The sequence below is a fragment of the Pristiophorus japonicus genome, chromosome 3 (genome assembly GCF_044704955.1).
Source record: "Pristiophorus japonicus isolate sPriJap1 chromosome 3, sPriJap1.hap1, whole genome shotgun sequence".
NCBI classification, from domain to species: Eukaryota; Metazoa; Chordata; class Chondrichthyes; family Pristiophoridae; genus Pristiophorus; species Pristiophorus japonicus.
In genome coordinates this window covers 42,494,633-42,514,335 of record NC_091979.1, presented here as the reverse complement: position 1 = coordinate 42,514,335, position 19,703 = coordinate 42,494,633, and the positions used below count along the sequence as shown (strand labels likewise).

The following is a 19,703-nucleotide window of genomic DNA, read 5'->3' as shown; positions in this document are numbered from 1 at the left end:
TCATCCAAATCATTGATATGCATATCTTTTGACATTTATGTAATATTAAACTTATCATACATGATTACACCACCACCAGAGTTCCATTTCCACTGACCGATTTGTATGATAAACAAATTATATTTTTGGAGGCTGCTGTGGGAAAGTCAAATCTAAAGATGACTTTATGCTCCTGTGCAGCGACCTACCTCATTGAGGATATCCATAGCTTTCTTGGCCTTTTCAACATCCATGGAGCCATAAGGAACCCAGCCAATGCCTTTTTGCCAGCTGTTATAATCTGCTTTATATTCATTCTGTTAAGAAAATGCAATAGGAAGGAATATTATTTACCAATAACCAGATAGGTAAAGATAAATTAATACTGAGACTCAAGCAGTACCCCAAACAGCACTTTCGAACCTGTGACTGATCTAGTAAGTCAGGGAGATACCATCCTGCGCCCAAGTAATAATAATGTGGATTAAACTAATAGTTTAAACTAGATACTCACATCACTCTGTAAACTGTAAGACTTCTTAGCCAAATTCAGGAGCAAACTGTCAGGAGGCATAAAGTAACGACTTATTGGTTGCTTATAGTGTGTGTTGCTCGCAATGTCCTGAGCCTTCTTGGCCTGGGAAATGTTGATCATGTCCAGTGGACTGTGGTATGTGGTCTTTGTTCTTTCATATTCCTTTTTATATGCTCGCTGAAAAGAGAGAATGAATATAGTCAATTTTGTGTTTCTCCGAGATCTACATTATCGAATCATGACAAAAGCTGCCATTTCCAGTTTACAAAAAACAGAAAGATGATGGATAAGATCTGAGAACAATTCATCACCTCATTGCTGGCCTGATGACGAGCTCAGTTTGCTGTTTTCAGTCACATTTATGTTTCTGGCATGAGTGGGCGTATTAGGTATATGATAACCAGTAAAAATCTACGATCTCTCTGATGTTGACAGCTCTGCCAAACCCGATCTAAAACCAGGCACATGAAGTCGTGCAGGTGTAACATTGATGGAAGCAGAATTCACCTTGCTTCAAACTATAAGATCTCGATATAAATTTCATATGAATTTTACATAGGCTGTTACATTGTGAATTTCAGATGAAAATCTATTAGCTGCTTGCTGAAGGAATGTTTTTGACTTGAAACCTGGGATTGAATGAATATATAAATATTATCTGGAGAGAGCTGCTGTTTTCAGGAGAGGGCTATGTGACAGCCAACTAATCACTGACTGAGTGCTTGATGACCTTTACTTAAGATTGATTGCATCAGGATCTTAGACGGGTCTTTGAAATGTTAGGAGGGCAGGAAAAAGAGTGGGAGAGCTATACTGATAGGGGATTCAATTGTAAGGGGAATAGATAGACGTTTCTGCAGCCGCAACCGAGACCCCAGGATGGTATGTTGCCTTCCTGGTGCAAGGGTCAAGGATGTCTTGGAGCGGATGTAGGGCATTCCGAAAAGGGAGGGTGAACAGCCAGTTGTCGTGGTGCAGAAAGGTACCAAAGATATAGGTAAAAAACAGGATGAGGTCCGACAAGACGAATTTAGGGAGCTAGGTGCTAAATTAAAAAGTAAGACCTCAAAAGTAGTAATCTCACGATTGCTACCAGTGCCACATGCTAGTCAGAGTAGGAATTGCAGGATAGCTCAGATGAATATGTGGCTTGAGGAGTGGTGCACAAGGGAGGGATTCAAATTCCTGGGACATCGGAACCAGTTCTGGGGGAGGTGGGACCAGTACAAACCAAACGGTCTGCATCTGGGCAGGACTGGAACCAATGTGTCTGCTACTGCTTTTGGGGAGGAGTTAAACTAATATGGCAGGGAGATTGAAACCTATGCAGGGAGACAGAGGGAAGTAGAATGGGGGCAGAAGCAAAAGATAGAAAGAAGAAAAGTAAAAGTGGAGGGCTGAGAAACCTAAGGCAAAAAGCAAAAAGGTCCACATTACACCAAAATTCTAAAGGGGCAAAGTGTGTCAGAAAGACAAGCCTGAAGGCTCTGTGCCTCAATGCGAGGAGTATTCAGAATAAGGTGGATGAATTAACTGCGCAGATAGCAGTTAACGGGTAAGATGTAATTGGCATCACGGAGACATGGCTCCAGGGTGACCAAGGCTGGGAACTCAACATCCAAGGGTATTCAACATTCAGGATAGACAGAAAGGAAAAGGAGGCCAGGAGGCATTGCTGGTTAAAGAGGAAATTAATGCAATAGTGAGGAGAGACATTAGCTTGGATGATGTGGAATCGGTATGGGTGGAGCTAGGGGCAGAAAACGCTAGTTGTTTACAGACCAACAAATAGTAATCGTAAATTTGGGGACAGCATCAAACAAGAAATTAGGGATGCATGCAATAAGGGTACAGCAGTTATCATGGGTGAATTTAATCTACATATTGATTGGGCTAACCAAACTGGTAGCAATGCGGAGGATTTCCGGGAGTGTATTAAGGATGGTTTTCGAGGAACCAACTAGGGAGCTGGCCATCCTAGACTGGGTGATGTGTAATGAGAAAGGACTAATTAGCAATCTTATTGTGCGAGGCCTCTTGGGGAAGAGTGACCATGACATGGTAGAATTCTTTATTAAGATGGAGAGTGACACAGTTAATTCAGAAAGTAGGGTCCTGAACTTAAGGAAAGGTAACTTCGATGGTTTGGGGCGTGATTGGCTAGAATAGACTGGCAAATGATACTTAAAGGGTTGATGGTGGATAGGCAATGGCAAACATTTAAAGATCACATGGATGAACTTCAGCAATTGTACATCCCTGTCTGGAGTAAAAATAAAACAGGGAAGGTGGCTCAACCGTGGCTAACAAGGGAAATTTAGGATAGTGTTAAATCCAAGGAAGTGATATACAAATTGGCCAAAAATAACAATGAACCCGGGGACTGGGAGAAATTTACAACTCAGCAGAGGAGGACAAAGGGTTTGTTTAGGGCAGAGAAACTAGAGTACGAGAGGAAGCTTGCAGGGAACATTAAAATGGACTGCAAAATCTTCTATACATATATAAATAGGAAAAAGGTTAATAAAGACAAACGTAGGTCCTCTGCAGTCAGAATCAGGGGAAGCCATAATGGGGAAAAAAGAAATGGCAGACCAATTGAACAAGTACTTTGGTTCGGTATTCACTGAGGAGGACACAAACAACTTCTGGATATAAAAGGGGTCAGAGGGTCTAGTAAGGAGGAGGAACTGAGGGAAATCCTTATTAGTCGGGAAATTGTGTTGGGGAAATTGATGGGATTGAAGGCCGATAAATCCCCAGGGCCTGATGGTCTGCATCCCAGAGTACTTAAGGAGGTGGCCTTGGAAATAGCGGATGCATTGACAGTCATTTTCCAACATTCCATAGACTCTGGTTCAGTTCCTATGGAGTGGAGGGTAGCCAATGGAACCCCACTTTTTAAAAAAGGAGGGAGAGAGAAAACAGGGAATTATAGACCGATCAGCCTGACATCGGTAGTGGGTAAAATGATGGAATCAATTATTAAGGATGTCATAGCAGCGCATTTGGAAAGAGGTGACATGATAGGTCCAAGTCAGCATGGATTTGTGAAAGGGAAATCATGCTTGACAAATTTTCTGGAATTTTTTGAGGATGATTCCAGTAGAGTGGACAAGGGAGAACCAATTGATGTGGTATATTTGGACTTTCAGAAGGCTTTCGACAAGGTCCCACACAAGAGATTAATGTGCAAAGTTAAAGCACGTGGGATTGGAGGTAGTGTGCTGATGTGGATTGAGAACTGGTTGGCAGACAGGAAACAAAGAGTAGGAGTAAAGGGGTACTTTTCAGAATGGCAGGCAGTGACTAGTGGGGTACCGCAAGGTTCTGTGCTGGGGCCCCAGCTGTTTACATTGTACATTAATGATTTAGACGAGGGGATTAAATGTAGTATCTCCAAATTTGTGGATGACACTATGTTGGGTGGCAGTGTGAGCTGCGAGGAGGATGCTATGAAGCTGCAGAGTGAATTGGATAGGTTAGGTGAGTGGGCAAATGCATGGCAGATGAAGTATAATGTGGATAAATGTGAGGTTATCCACTTTGATGGTAAAAATAGAGAGACAGATTATTATCTGAATGGTGACAGATTAGGAAAAGGGGAGGTGCAACGAGACCTGGGTGTCATGGTACATCAGTCATTGAAGGTTGGCATGCAGGTACAGCAGGCGGTTTAGAAAGCAAATGGCATGTTGGCCTTCATAGCGAGGGGATTTGAGTACAGGGGCAGGGAGGTGTTACTATAGTTGTACAGGGCCTTTGTGAGGCCACACTTGGAGTATTGTGTACAGTTTTGGTCTCCTAACTTGAGGAAGGATATTCTTGCTATTGAGGGAGTGCAGTGAAGGTTCACCAGACTGATTCCCGGGATGGCGGGACTGACATATCAAGAAAGATTGGATCAACTGGGCTTGTATTCACTGGAGTTCAGAGGAATGAGGGGGGATCTCATGGAAACGTTTAAAATTCTGATGGGTTTAGACAGGTTAGATGCAGGAAGAATGTTCCCAATGTTGGGGAAGTCCAGAACCAGGGGTCACAGTCTAAGGATAAGGGGTAAGCCATTTAGGACCGAGATGAGGAGAAACGTCTTCACCCAGAGAGTGGTGAACCTGTGGAATTCTCTACCACAGAAAGTTGTTGAGGCCAATTCACTAAATATTTTCAAAAAGGAGTTAGATGTAGTCCTTACTACTAGGGGGATCAAGGGGTATGGCGAGAAAGCAGGAATGGGGTACTGAAGTTGCATGTTCAGCCATGAACTCATTGAATGGCTGTGCAGGCTCGAAGGGCTGAATGGCCTACTCCTGCACCTATTTTCTATGTTTCTATGTTTCTATGTTTCTATATCTTTATTAGGCGGGAAATTGTGTTAGGAAAATTGAAGCGATTAAAGGCCGATAAATCTCCGGGGCCTGATCGTCTGCATCCCAGAGTACTTAAGGAAGTGGCCCTAGAAATAGTGGATGCATTGGTGATCATTTTCCAACAGTCAATCGACTCTGGATCAGTTCCTAGGGACTGGGGGGTAGCTAATGTAACACCACTTAAAAAGAAAAGGCAGGGAGAGAGATAGCGGGTAATTATTGACCGGTTAGCTTGACATCGTTAGTGTGGAAAATGTTAGGATCAATTATTAACGATGAAATAACAGCGCATTTGGAAAGCAGTGCCAGGATCGGTCCAAGTCAACATGGATTTATGAAGGGGAAATCATGATTGACAAATCTGCTGGAATTTTTTGAGGATGTAACTAGTAGAGTGGACAAGGGAGAACCAGTGGATGTGGTGTATTTGGACTTTCAAAAGGCTTTTGACAAGGTCCCACACAAGAGATTGGTAAAATCAAAGCTTATGGTATTGGGGTAATATACTGACGTGGATCGAGAACTGGTTGGCAGACAGGAAGCAGAGAGTCGGGATAAATGGGTCCTTTTCAGAATGGCAGGCAGTGACTAGTAGAGTGCCGCAGGGCTCAGTGCTGGGACCCCAGCTCTTTACAATATATGTCAATGATTTGGATGAAGGAATTGAGTGTAATATCTCCAAGTTTGCAGATGACATTAAACTGGGTGGCGGTGTGAGCTGTGAGGGAGACGCTAGGAGGCTGCAGGGTGACTTGGACAGGTTAGGTGAGTGGGCAAATGTATGGCAGATGCAGTATAATGTGGATAAATGTGAGGTTATCCACTTTGGGGGCAAAAATGCGAAGACAGATTATTATCTGAATGGCGGCAGCCTAGGGAAAGGGGAGGTGCAACGAAACCTGGGTGTCATGGTTCATCAGTCATTGAAAGTTGGCATACAGGTACTGCAGGTGGTGAAGAAGACAAATGGAATGTTGGCCTTCATAGCTAGGGTATTTGAGTATAGGAACAGGGAGGTCTTACTGCAGTTGTACAGGGCCTTGGTGAGGCCTCACCTGGAATATTGTGTTCAGTTCTGGTCTCCTAACTTGAGGAAGGACGTTCTTGCTATTGAGGGAGTGCAGCGAAGGTTCACTAGACTGATTCCCAGGATGGCAGGACTGACATATGAGGAGACACTAGATCAACTGGGTCTTTATACATTGAAGTTTAGCAGGATGAGAGGGGATCTCATAAAAACAAATAAGATTCTGTCGGGACGGGACAGGTTAGATGCGGGTAGAATGTTCCCGATGTTAGGGAAGTCCAGAACCAGGGGACACAGTCTTAGGATAAGGGGTAGGCCATTTAGGACTGAGATGAGGAGAAACATCTTCACTCAGAGAGCTGTTAACCTGTGGAATTCCCTACCACAGAGAGTTGTTGATGCCAGTTTTTCGGCATATTCAAGAGGGAGTTAGATATGGTCCTTACGGCTAAAGGGATCAAGGGGTATGGAGAGAAAGCGGGAAAGGGGTACTGAGGTGAATTGATCAGCCATGATCTTATTGAATGGTGGTGCAGGCTCGAAGGGCCGAATGGCCTACTCCTGCACCTATTTTCTATGTTTCTATATGTCCTGGCCAATATTTATCCCTTAATCAACATCACCAAAACAGATTATCTGGTCATTATTACATTGCTGTTTGTGGAAGCTTGCTATGTGTGCAAACTAACTGCCCCATTTCCTACATTACAACAGTGACTACACTTCTAAAAAGTACTTAATTGACTGTAAAGCGCTTGGGACATCCGGTTGTTGTGAAAGGCGCTATCTAAATGCAAGTCTTTCTTTCTTTCTTAACTCTGTAGTTCGGGTTCAGTCGTACCAAACAGTAGTAGGAAGGTTGGGGATGGCATTAAACAGGAAATTAGGGACGCGTGCAATAAGGATACTATTGTTATCATGGGTGACTTTAATCTACATATAGATTGGGCTACCCAAACTCGTAGCAGTACTGTGGAGGAGGATTTCCTGGAGTGTATAAGAGATGGTTTTCTCGACCAATATGTCGAGGAACCAACTAGAGAGCAAGCCATCCTAGACTGAGTCTTGTGTAATGAGAGAGGATTAATTAGCAATCTGGTCATGCGAGGCCCTTTTGGGAAGAGTGACCATGATATGGTAGAATTCTTCATTCAGATGGAGAGTGACACAGTTAATTCAGAGACTAGGGTCCTGAACTTAAAGAAAGGTAACTTCGATGGTATGAGACGTGAATTGGCTAGGACAGACTGGCGAATGATACTAAAGGGCTGACGGTGGATAGGCAATGGCAGACAATTAAAGATCTCATGGATGAACTACAACAATTGTACATCCCTGTCTGGCGTAAAAATAAAAAGGGAAAGGTAGCTCACCTGTGGCTAACAAGGGAAATTAGGGATAGTGTTAAATCCAAGTAAGAGGCATATAAATTGGCCAGAAAAAGCAGCAAACCTGAGGACTGGGAGAAATTTAGAATCCAGCAGAGGAGGACTAAGGGTTTAATTAGGAAGAGGGAAATAGAGTACAAGAGTAAGCTTGCAGAGAACATAAAAACTGACTGCAAAAGCTTCTGTAGATCTGTGAAGAGAAAATGATTAGTGAAGACTAATGTAGGTCCCTTGCAGTTAGAATCAGGTGAATTCGTAATGAGGAACAAGGAAATGGCAGACCAATTGAACAAATACTTTGGTTCTGTCTTCACTAAGGAAGACACGAATAACCTTCCAAAAATAATAGGGGACCGAGGGTCTAGCAAGAGGGAGGAACTGAATTAAATCCTTATTAATCAGGAAATTGTGTTAGGGAAATTGATGGGATTGAAAGCCGATAATTCCCCAGGGCCTGATAGTCTGCATCACAAAGGAAATGGCCCTAGAAATTGTAGATGGATTGGTGGTCATTTTCTAACATTCTATAGACTCTGGATCAGTTCCTATGGACTGGAGGGTAGCTAATGTAACCCCACTTTTTAAAAAAGGGGGGAGAGAGAAAACATGGAATTATAGACCGGTTACTCTGACATCGGTAGTGGGGGAAATGTTGGATTCAATTATTAAAGATGTAATAGCAGTGCATTTGGAAAGCAGTGACAGGATCGGTCCAAGTCAGCATGGATTTATGAAAGAGAAAGCATGCTTGACAAATCTTCTAGAATTTTTTAAGGATCTAACTAGTAGAGTGGACAAGGGAGAACCAATGGATTTGGTGTATTTGGACTTTCAATAGGTTTTTGACAAGGTCCCACACAAGATATTAGTTTGCAAAATTAAAGCACATGGTATTGGGGGTAATGTATTGATGTGGATAGAGAACTGGCTGGCAGATAGGAAGCAAAGAGTAGGAATAAATGGGTCCTTTTCAGAATGGCAGGCAGTGACTAGTGGGGTACTGCAAGGTTCAGTGCTGGGACCCCAGCTATTTACAATATACATTAATGATTTAGACAAAGTAATTTAATGTAATATCTACAAGTTGCAAGTGATACTAAGCTGGTTGGCAGTGTCGACTGTGAAGAGGATGCTAAGAGGCTGCAGGGTGAGTTGGACAGGTTAGGTGAGTGGACAAATGCATGGTAGATGCAGTATAATGTAGATAAATGTGAAGTTATCCACTTTGGGGGCAAAAACACGAAGGCAGAATATTATCTGAATGGTGACAGATTAGGAAAAGGGGAGGTGCAACGAGACCTGGGTGTCATGGTACATCAGGTACAGCAGGCGGTGAAGAAGGCAAATGGCATGTTGGCTTTCATAGTGAGTCGATTTGAGTATAGGAGTAGGGAGGTTTTACTGTAGTTGTACAGGGCCTTGGTGAGGCCACACCTTGAATATTGTGTACAGTTTTGGTCTCCTAATCTGAGGAAGCACATTCTTGCTATTGAGGGAGTGCAGCGAAGGTTCACCAGACTAATTCCTGGGATGGCGGGACTGTCATATGAAGAATGACTGGATTGCCTAGGCTTATATTCACTTTCGAAGAATGAGAGGGGATCTCATAGAACTTGTGTAAGATTCTGACGGGATTGGACAGGTTAGATGCAGGAAGAATGTTCCCGATGTTGGGGAAGTCCAGAACCAGGGGTCACGGTCTAAGGATAAGGGATAAGCCATTTAGGACCGAGGTGAGGAGAAACTTCTTCACTCAGAGAATTGTGAACCTGTGGAATTCTCTACCACAGAAAGTTCATTAGATATATTCAAAAGGGAGATAGATGTAATCCTTACAGCTAAAGGGATCAACGGATATGGAGAGAAAGCAGGAATGGGGTACTAAAGTTGCTTGATCAGCTATGATCATATTGAATGGCGGTGCAGGCTTGTAGGGCCGAATGGCCTACTCCTGCACCTATTTTCTATGTTTTCTATGTGTGTCTACAATCCGTAGCTGGGCTTTGTGGTGGAAGTTAACAACATCCCTGCGCCCATATGCAAACACTGGCTTAGAGTGTGGATCGCACCCAGAGTGGGGCACGGCCCAGGTGCAGCGAACTCCGTCTGAAGAGGCCAGCAGCAGGATCACGGCACATTGATCCGCCGGCCTCATTTGCATGTTATTATCGAGCTGCCGGTGCTAGTTATGGCCCCAGAGGCAGACCGTCGGTCATGGGAGGGTACAGGATTGACCGGGTGGGCTACCAACTGAGGGCCGAGGGTAAGTCTGAGTGGGGTAAGCAATTAGGAGCGGACGGAAGGGAGGAGCCAAGCACCGGCCGGTAGCGGTCTTCGGTTTTATTGTGGAATCGGGAGAACCACTTTCGCACCATGTTCAGGTAAAAAAACGTTTAACTTCCTTTTTAGAGGGCAACCTCCAGTGATCTCTTTAAGGCTCACGTGTTTAGTACTGTACATCTGAGAAAACTGACTGCAGCGTACACGGTGCATCCTGTAGTCAGTCACTAATCAGTTTAGCAAAGGGACCTGAAGCAAGCATTAGCTCCCTGATTTACATAAGCAATGGGCATAACAGCAGTTTCAGACTGGCACCATGGGCGACTGCAGAGCATGCATCGCACTTCCGGTGCAGACTGAGCACGCTCGTTGCACGCCATATTGGACGCTATGTAACCGAATTTTTAAGCCATGATATCGGATAGTTTACAAATGTAATGTCCTCTGTCAGTTAGATTATTATTGGATTGTGTGTACAAAATAATTACTGTGTAGATTTATTCAATCTTTGCTGTTTGATAAGAATTTTTAATATCCATATCTTAACCATTTAATTTTGTTGAAGTATATTTATAAATGTTGAAATCAATAAATTCAATTACTAGTTTTAGCCTGAACGATATGGTCTAACAGCAGCGTACCCTCTGCTTTCAGAGAAGATGGGAAACATGATGGGCAGTCCATGTAATGTCCAGTGCAAGATAAAATGGTAAAAGGGTAATTGATAATCCTGTATTCCTATTCACTGTATACATACAGGGATACATTTCTGACCATAGGAAGCATAGATCTTACTATGGAAACTGCATTTTGCTGTGAATACAAATAAAATGATTTGAAATAAAACCTGAATTTGCTTCCCTCAATGTACAGAAGTGCTGCCCTTTCCTCAGCATTTCATCACATGGCATGCCTGAGATGGGTTACTCAATGTACCTTCATCATCATCGGTGGTCCCTCGAACGAGGATGACTTGCTTCCACATGAGTTCACAGATGTTTCAATGAAGGACCCGCTGTTCCAGTCCCGAACTCCAATTGAACGGTTGGAAGATGCCTGTGCATGGATTTTTTTAACGTGTGGTGACCGTTGCACACCAGCCACCACACGGGCTTGATCCTTTATCCAGTGGCAAGGGTTAATCAGGACAACTGGAGACCTGCTCTGCTGCACGGACCTAGTGCACACACATATCGCAGTGTGGGCTGGCCCGTGCTGCTTCTGGGCCCCCGTATCCTCATTCACTGCACTTCCGCCATGATCTCTCGCCGCTCCTCCGCCACAAACATTCGCCGCACCTCCGCCACGATCCCTCACCGCTCCTCCACCACAAAAACACACGCCGCACCTCCGCCGTGATCTCCTGCTGCACCTCCGCACCAAACATTCACCGAACCTCCATCACGATCACCCACCAAATCTCAGCCACGATCCCTCATCACTCCTCTACCCTGATCACTCGTCTCAAGTCTGCTATAAAAAGAGCTGGAGCACCAGGCCCTGGGACATGGTGGGCCACCCCGACCTGCGAGAGAACATCTCCGCAGGTCGGGGCTATAAAAAGAGCTGGAGAATGCCACTGCAGCTTCCAGCGCGAGCTGATACAAATGTGCAATGGCTTCGAGGTGGGCGACTGGGTGACGTCATGAGGACCCAGGTCGCCGTTTGGAGCGTGGGCAGGAGCATCGGCAGGGCCCTGGTACAGCGGAGGAGCGGGATGTCAATATACCTTACTACTCCATTGAACCTATGCAAGTCAGAATAGTGCCTGTTTTCCAAGCAGGTGTGGGTCCTTTTTGCTCACCTCACTTTGCATCTTAGCCACATGGACAGAGTGCAGGATCTTGGGGTCGTCCTCTATGCAGCGAGCTCCGACGTGTTTCCCACGAGACTTTTCATAGCTTAGTTTATATTTGACCTGAAAGAGAAACGCTTCCGACATTAATAAGGTGAGAATATGATTCCTATAATTGGTTTAAAATCTAATAATAATCATTCTCTTTTTTTCTCGTGATGTGAATATCAAGTTGAGAATGTTAGATGAGGAAATCAAACATTTTCCCATTTGGCAAACCCAGTGTCAGCTTCAAGAACTCCAGATCGGATATCGTACAGTGGATGCAAAGTAAACCTCTTGCTGTTCTGCCTTAAAGATGTATCTTATCTCCAACCTCAAATGAACTAGTACTAATTTCCATTTCCCACACAAACCTCCCTATGGCTTATGGGACAGGCTCGATGGACCAACTGGTCTTTTCCTGTCCGTCATTTTTGTATGTTCGTACGAATGGGACTGCCAATTAATGGCACATATGTGCCAGTTTTGTACATCAAACCCATAAGGAACTTATTGTACATAGGACCCTTACAGACAGAAAACAGAGGAGAATTGGGTTGGATTTGAGCCCAAGACCTGAAGCTTCAGGATAAATGGTTATCCCACTGCAATCCCCTTTCCTTTGCACTTTTAAAATACAAATTACTGAGTGCTTGTCCATGAACAACAAAACAGAAGATAGCTAAGTCTCATTAGTGAGATTCATTTGTTACAGAGCTATGCAGACTGTAATATATCTCCCCCTAATGGACTACTGCTCCACCTACCACTGTGTAATGCAACTACTGATGTAAAAACAATAAAAGGAGCATGTGGCAAGGTCACATGATGACAGTTTCTGTTGGAGCCATCTTGTGTGTGTTTGTTAGTGATGTCGTAAGAATATATCACACAGGCCTATTTTATATTTCAGAAAATGTAAGTGTTAACATTTTGTTTAATCTTATGTTGACGATGTCATTGAAAGCAGAGACTAAAGAACTGGGACCGAACCAGAAATATTCTAGCCTAAAACATCCCATCTGTATGAGGCAGCAATGTACATGTACTTTCTCCAAACTAGTACATTGCATGGCTGCTTATAGGATAGTCTCCTCTACAATGGGGAGATCAATTGCAGGTTATGTAGCCAAATTGCTAAATAATTCCATTCAACTCACATTCCTAGTGTGACCACCCAATAAAGTTCAACCGAGCTTTTAAGATCAGCATCTCACCTTTTTCTTGGTCACTCTGCAGATCTCTGGTCGGAACACTGATCTTAGCAACTTCAGACTCCACCCTTTTCTTAGTGGGGGGGGGGGGTCCCCAGCCACCTCTATTTTGTACCTTTGCTTTTTAAAATATTTTCCACTGCTTTACTTAATTAATCGCAAGCCCTTTTATTGTTTTAATGCCTTTTCACTGCTTCACTGAGATGATTTTTGTAGTTTTTCATCTCTTTCCATCATTTAAAAAAGAACTGTTCACATGCTACTAAACGTGATAGGATCAGCATAGCTGAATCTTCACCTCTTGATGTCCACTCCCTCCACTTTTACTCAGCCCTTTAAAGAGACTCACTCATCTATTAGCTTCCACTTCTGATCGTAGGATATACCCAAAACATTAACCGTTTTTTTCTCTTATCGGATGCTGCACATTTCCAACTGTTTGCTTAGACTTGAATAGAATTAAATAGAATGATATAGAATGTAGAGCACTGAAACAGGCCATTCAGCCCAACTGATCCAATAACCAGGCGGCATAGATATAAGTAATTGGTAGATGGACGAGAGGGGACTTGAGCAGAATTTTTTTCACCCAGAGGGTGGTGGGGATCTGGAACTCACTGCCTGAAAGGGTGGTAGAGGCAGAAACTCTCATTGCATGTAAAAAGTACTTGAATATGCACTTGAAGTGCCGTAACCTACAAGACTACGGACCCAAAGCTGGAAAGTGGGATTAGGATAGATAGCTCTTTTTTGGCCGGCACAGACACAATGGGCCGAATGCCTCCTTCTGTACTCCAGATTATATTCTACGATATCCTTCTATTCCTTTATTCCGAAAGTGTTTATCTAGCTTTCCCTTAAAATTAATCTATGCTATTCATCTCAACTACTTCTTGTGGTAACAAGTTTGGTTTTTTTATATTCGTTCACAGGATGTGAGCGTCGCTGGCAATGCCAACATTTATTGCCCATCCCTAATTGCCCTTGAGAAGGTGGTGGTAAGCCACCTTTTTGAACTGCTGCAATCCATGATACTTCTTTGTAAACGATTTGTTACAACTGAGTAGCTTGCTAAGCCAGAGGGCATTAAGAGTCAACCACATTGCTGTGGGTCTGGAGTCACATGTAGACCAGACCGGGTAAGGGCGGCAGATTTCCTTTCCTAAAGGACATTAGAAAATCGATGGGTTTTTGCAACAATCCAGTAGTTTTGTTTCATGGTCACCATTACTGACACTAGCTTTTAAATCCAGATTAATTCAATTAATAAATTTAAATTCCCCAGCTGTCATGGAGGGATTAGAACTCACATCTCTGAATCATTAGTCCAGGCCTCTGGATTACTAGTCTAGTAACATAGCCACTATGCAACCATACCCCTACCACTATGCTACCGTACTCCTAAAAGTTCTGTTTGACTTTTAGGAATATTCCATTTGCTGCACATATTGAGGTTAGAAATAGTTCAATATTACTTACATCACTTGCAATATCTCGGTGTGCCCTTGCTGCAATAACTGGGATGGCGTCCTTTCTGATATTGCAATGCTTGGCCTTATCTTTGTTCCAGTCAAAGTTGTAACATTTCTAGCAACAGAAAGAAAGAATCAGGCTAAGAAAGGACAGGCAATGCTATGTGTCTTTTGAGACATTTTACAGTAGCCGACAGTGCTGATTCATTTTAAGGTTTAAATGTCAAAATGTAGCTTTATAGCGCATGGGTTACTGTACACAGATACTGTGTCATAACTTAGCAGGACACAGGTTGGTATCTGAAATTCTTTATATGCCAGTTTCTGAACTCGGCAGTCATCGTGGCAGGTGGAAGCTAACTGTTTCCCCATAGGTAGTGATGGAAAAAAATCAGTAGTGAGGGTTTCAGGGACCACTGATTACAACACGATTACATTTAAAATTAAGGTGACAAACACCAGAAAGGGCCAAGGGGAAAATATATGACTTTACAAAGGGAATGTTCAAAGGAATGAAGGTGAATTAAATGAATTTAACCGAGAAATAGTACTGAAAGATATCTTGATTGAGGAAAAATGGAACATTTTTTAAAACTATGTCATGCCAAATACCCAAGAAAAAGAAATGTAAATTAAAGTAGTGTTAGGGCAATTACAAAGTAGTAGCAAAATCAAATCATATAAAAACTACAAGAAAAGGGAAGGGGAGAACTCGAGGGATCTTGAGCTTAGCTAAAATAGCTGAAAAAGGAAGTGCATTAAGGGCCAAAGGGATGAGCATAGTAAAAGATGTTAAATATATACAAAAATATTTTCAAATACTAAAACATTCTCAGAGTAAGAACATTTAGAGAGGAAGCTACAATTCTAAGAGATAAAAGTGACACTGGAAGGTGGAATACATAAAACATTAAATTACTATTTTCTAGATGTAGTCACAAAAAAAATAACATGGACCTGTCTAATTTTTGTAGTACACCCACTATCCTAGAGGAATTTGAAGTCAGTGTGGCAGATGTGTGGATAGGATGGACTTATTTCCCTTAGCAGAGGAGTCAACAACCAGGGGGCATAGATTTATAGTAATTGGTAGAAGGTTGGTGGGGGTCTGGAACTCACTGCCTGAAAGTGTGGTAGAGGCAGAAACCCTCACCACATTTAAAAAGTACTTGGATGTGCACCTGAAGTGCCGTAACCTACAGGACCACAAACCAAGAGCTGGAAAGTGGGATTAGGTTGGATAGCTCTTTGTTGGCTGGCGCAGACACGATGGGCCGAAATGGCCTCCTTTTGTGCTGTAAATTTCTATGATTGTATGTGCTTAATGAGTTAAAGAGACTCAAGCCTAATAAATCCCTCGGATAAATCCTCGGACTCTGAGGAGACTAGGGAGAAAATTTCCAGAGCACTGCTTATCACCATGAAGGACAGGCACTTGAAAAAAGCAAACACAGTATCTAAGTTTTAAAAAGCAACAAATCTGAGCTGGGTAACTACAGGTGCAATAGTCAAACATCACTAACCGGTAACATAATGGAAACTATTTTAAATGGGTAACCTGGAAGAATACTTATAACTGCCGATGTGGAATTATAATGGGCATATCTTGCTTGGCAAACCTCATTGACTTCTTTGAAGGTGTAAATTAAGTATAGTTCAGTCGGAACTTTAAGAAAGTCTTTGAAAACTTCCATACAAATGACCCTTAAAACTAGCAAAATTCAAGGCAGAACATGAGAGATTGGTTAAAAAATAGGAAACATCAAGCCTTCAGGAGAGGTGTAATGTCAGACTGGGGGGATGTGTAGAATTATAGCGTAACCTGGGGAGGGGGCATATTATCAATGGTCCCCACTGTGATCGGAGCCACATATTGTTGTTTCACAATGTGCCCTCTCAGTAAACCTCACCAACTAACTTCCCAACATCTGGGTCATTGTTCACTGTTTCCTGTCCTACAGTATGTTGGGGCTTGGTTCCTGATCCCTCCCCTTGTCTGGGGTTGGCCAGAAAGCTGCCAATCAAGCCTATTATCCTGCCCCCTCCCCCAGGTTAATAGAAACTATCTCCTGCTATTCTCGAAATGAATGGGACTCTCTTGACATACTGGGGTAACTTGCACCAGCACCACCTGGGGGAATAATCTGTCGGAACAGATCTGTCTATTGTAGAACCTGCCCGATTTTCGTCCCATTTAAGGTGGTGAAGGTGAAAATGAACGTCAAATCCTACATTATAACAGTGCCTACGCTTCAAAAAGTACTTCATTGGCTGTAAAGCGCTTTGGGACGTCTGATTGGCGTGAAAGATGCTATATAAATGTAAGTCTTTATTTTTTTTCTCAGTGAATCTGGAATGAATCAATTCAAAGTGGTATGTGAGTAACAGCTTTCCACAAACTGGTTCTTCACACCCGCCCCCACTCGCCCCTCCCTCATCCACTGGCTACTATGTTAATATTAATTGCTTCAAAGCAGGATTTAACAAAACAGTAGTGTTTTTTTGACATAAAGTAATCCAAGATCTACCCATGGGAACGGAGTCAGAAATCCCAAAAAGTGCCTCTGTTTAAAATACATTCACAGAGAAGGAAAGCCCATTTAAGAGAATGAATCTGAAGCACAGTGAGTCCTTACATTACTTATATTGTATGCATTCACTCTTGACTGGATGAAAAAGGGATCATCGTAGGGAATATTGCATTTGAACTTTTCCTTCTCATACTTTGCTTTGTAGTTTCGCTGTGAAAAAGGATAACATGAAGTCAGTGATGATAAACACATGTTGGAATCAATATTGTACAACTTACAAAAAAAAAACTTCACACATCACCAAACAGTAGGACATAATCTTTTGGAAAGCATTGAATACAAAAATAAAATTCAATGTGACCTGACAGCAAAACCCACATACGATATGTATTTATGACTGGTTGGTATCAGTTGGATTGTGCTGAATATTTTCTATATTCAGCATGTCCTATTTACAATACATAACTGAAAAGATGCCATACAAATGCAAACCTTTCTTTCTTAATTGAAAATAGATTGTATTTTCTTCAGTTGACTAAGCTCAACAAAAACGTAAAGTGGAAAACATAATGATATACTTATGTCTACTTTTGGGGTAACGTTTACATACAGATGCTTGGATACAATGTCTGCAGTGCATTTCAAATGGAATATGCCAGAATCACAAGGTCTAAGCCGGCAGAACCGAGTGTCACGAGCAACACCTGCCAAGGAACCTGGAGTGTTTGCAGATACTCACATCACTCAGCTGTTTGGCATTGATCTGGGCTTGCAACATCACTGGAGAATCTGTCACTTGAGTAAACTTGATTTTATCAGGATGTGATTTATAGACTTGCTGTAATTCAAACAGATGAAACAAAGACGGTTTATATGAGGTCAGAACAAACATATTTCAAACCAATATCACCACTTCATTGATGATCTTGTATATACAAATACACAACTTGGGCTGAGCGGAGATCAGCTGCCTGTTCCTGGCTCGGGAACGCATTAGATCATGAGGAAGTCCAAACCCAGAAAAGGTCATTTAGTTTGGCCACCCCAATACTTTCCATTACATTTTAGTGATACCACTGCTTTCATAGCCTTAGAAGATGAGAAGGGGGATTTAATAATGGGAAATGTGGAAATGGCTGAGACCTTAAACAATTATTTTGCTTCGGTCTTCACAGTGGAAGACACAAAAACCATGCCAAAAATTGCTGGTCACGGGAATGTGGGAAGGGAGGACCTTGAGATAATCACTATCACTAGGTGGGTAGTGCTGGAAAGGCTAATGGGACTCAAGGTAGACAAGTCCCCTGGTCCTGATGAAATGTATCCCAGGGTATTAAAAGAGATGGCGGAAGTTATAGCACATGCATTCGTTATAATCTACCAAAATTCTCTGGACTCTGGGGAGGTACCAGCGGATTGGAAAGCAGCTAATGTAACGCCTCTGTTTAAAAAAGGGGGCAGACAAAAGGCAGGTAACTATAGGCCGGTTAGTTTAACATCTGTAGTGGGGAAAATGCTTGAAGCTATCATTAAGGAAGAAATAGCAGGACATCTAGATAGGAATAGTGCAATCAAGCAGACGCAACATGGATTCATGAAAGGGAAATCATGTTTAACTAATTTACTGGAATTCTTTGAGGATATAACGAGCATGGTGGATAGAGGTGAACCGATGGATGTGGTGTATTTAGATTTCCAAAAGGCATTCGATAAGGTGCCACACAAAAGGTTACTGCAGAAGATAAAGGTACGCGGAGTCAGAGGAAATGTATTAGCATGGATAGAGAATTGGCTGGCTAACAGAAAGCAGAGAGTCGGGATAAATGGGTCCTTTTCGGGTTGGGAATTGGTGGTTAGTGGTGTGCCACAGGGATCAGTGCTGGGACCACAACTGTTTACAATATACATAGATGACCTGGAAGAGGGGACAGAGTGCAGTGTAACAAAATTTGCAGATGATGCAAAGATTAGTGGGAAAGCGGGTTGTGTAGAGGACACAGAGAGGCTGCAAAGAGATTTAGATAGGTTAAACGAATGGGCTAAGGTTTGGCAGATGGAATACTGTGTCTGAAAATGTGAGGTCATCCACTTTGGAAAAAAAACCAGTAAAAGGTAATATTATTTGAATGGGGAGAAATTACAACATGCTGCGGTGCAGAGGGAACTGGGGGTTCTTGTGCATGAATCCCAAAAAGTTAGTTTGCAGGTGCAGCAGGTAATCAGGAAAGCGAATGGAATGTTGGCCTTCATTGCGAGAGGGATGGAGTACAAAAGCAGGGAGGTCCTGCTGCAACTGTACAGGGTATTGGTGAGGCCGCACCTGGAATACTGCATGCAGTTTTAGTCACCTTACTTAAGGAAGGATATAATAGCTTTGGAGGGGGTACAGAGACGATTCACTAGGCTGATTCCGGAGATGAGGGGGTTACCTTATGATGATAGATTGAGTAGACTGGGTCTTTACTCGTTGGAGTTCAGAAGGATGAGGGGTGATCTTAGAGAAACATTTAAAATAATGAAAGGGATAGACAAGATAGAGGCAGAGAGGTTGTTTCCACTGGTCAGGGAGACTAGAACTAGGGGCACAACCTCAAAATACAGGGGGAGCCAATTTAAAACTGAGTTGAGAAGGAATTTCTTCTACCAGAGGGTTGTGAATCTGTGGAATTCTCTGCCCAAGGAAGCAGTTGAGGCTAGCTCATTGAATATATTCAAATCGCAGATAAATAGATTTTTAACCAACAAGGGAATTTAGGGTTACGGGGAGCGGGCGGGTAAGTGGAGCTGAGTCCACGGCCAGATCAGCCATGATCTTGTTGAATGGCGGAGCAGGCTCGAGGGGCTAGATGGCCTACTCCTGTTCCTAATTCTTATGTTCTTATGTTCTTATAGAGGAACTTGACCATATTCTACATAAGAACATAAGAAATAGGAACAGGAGCAAGCCATTTGGCCCTAGAGCCTGCTCCGCCATTCAATAAGATCATGACTGATCTGATCTTTGCTTCAACTCCACTTCCCTGCCCACTCCCCATAACCCTTGACTTCTTTATCGTTAAAAATTCTGCCT

The 19,703-nt window shown here is 42.8% G+C and overlaps 1 protein-coding gene across 18 annotated transcripts in view; it reads right to left on the bottom strand.

Moving 5' to 3' along the window:
* Positions 1–19,703, bottom strand: part of neb (nebulin) — a 330,990-nt gene that overhangs the window by 268,220 nt on the left and 43,067 nt on the right. For all 18 annotated transcript variants that reach the window (XM_070875301.1, XM_070875303.1, XM_070875304.1 and 15 more), the window contains 6 exons: positions 17,373–17,471; positions 16,739–16,843; positions 14,110–14,217; positions 11,384–11,497; positions 494–691; positions 189–296 (listed from right to left, as the gene is read on the bottom strand). In XM_070875301.1, coding sequence (XP_070731402.1) covers positions 189–296; positions 494–691; positions 11,384–11,497; positions 14,110–14,217; positions 16,739–16,843; positions 17,373–17,471 — 732 coding nt within the window. The remainder of the gene's footprint in view (positions 1–188; positions 297–493; positions 692–11,383; positions 11,498–14,109; positions 14,218–16,738; positions 16,844–17,372; positions 17,472–19,703) is intronic.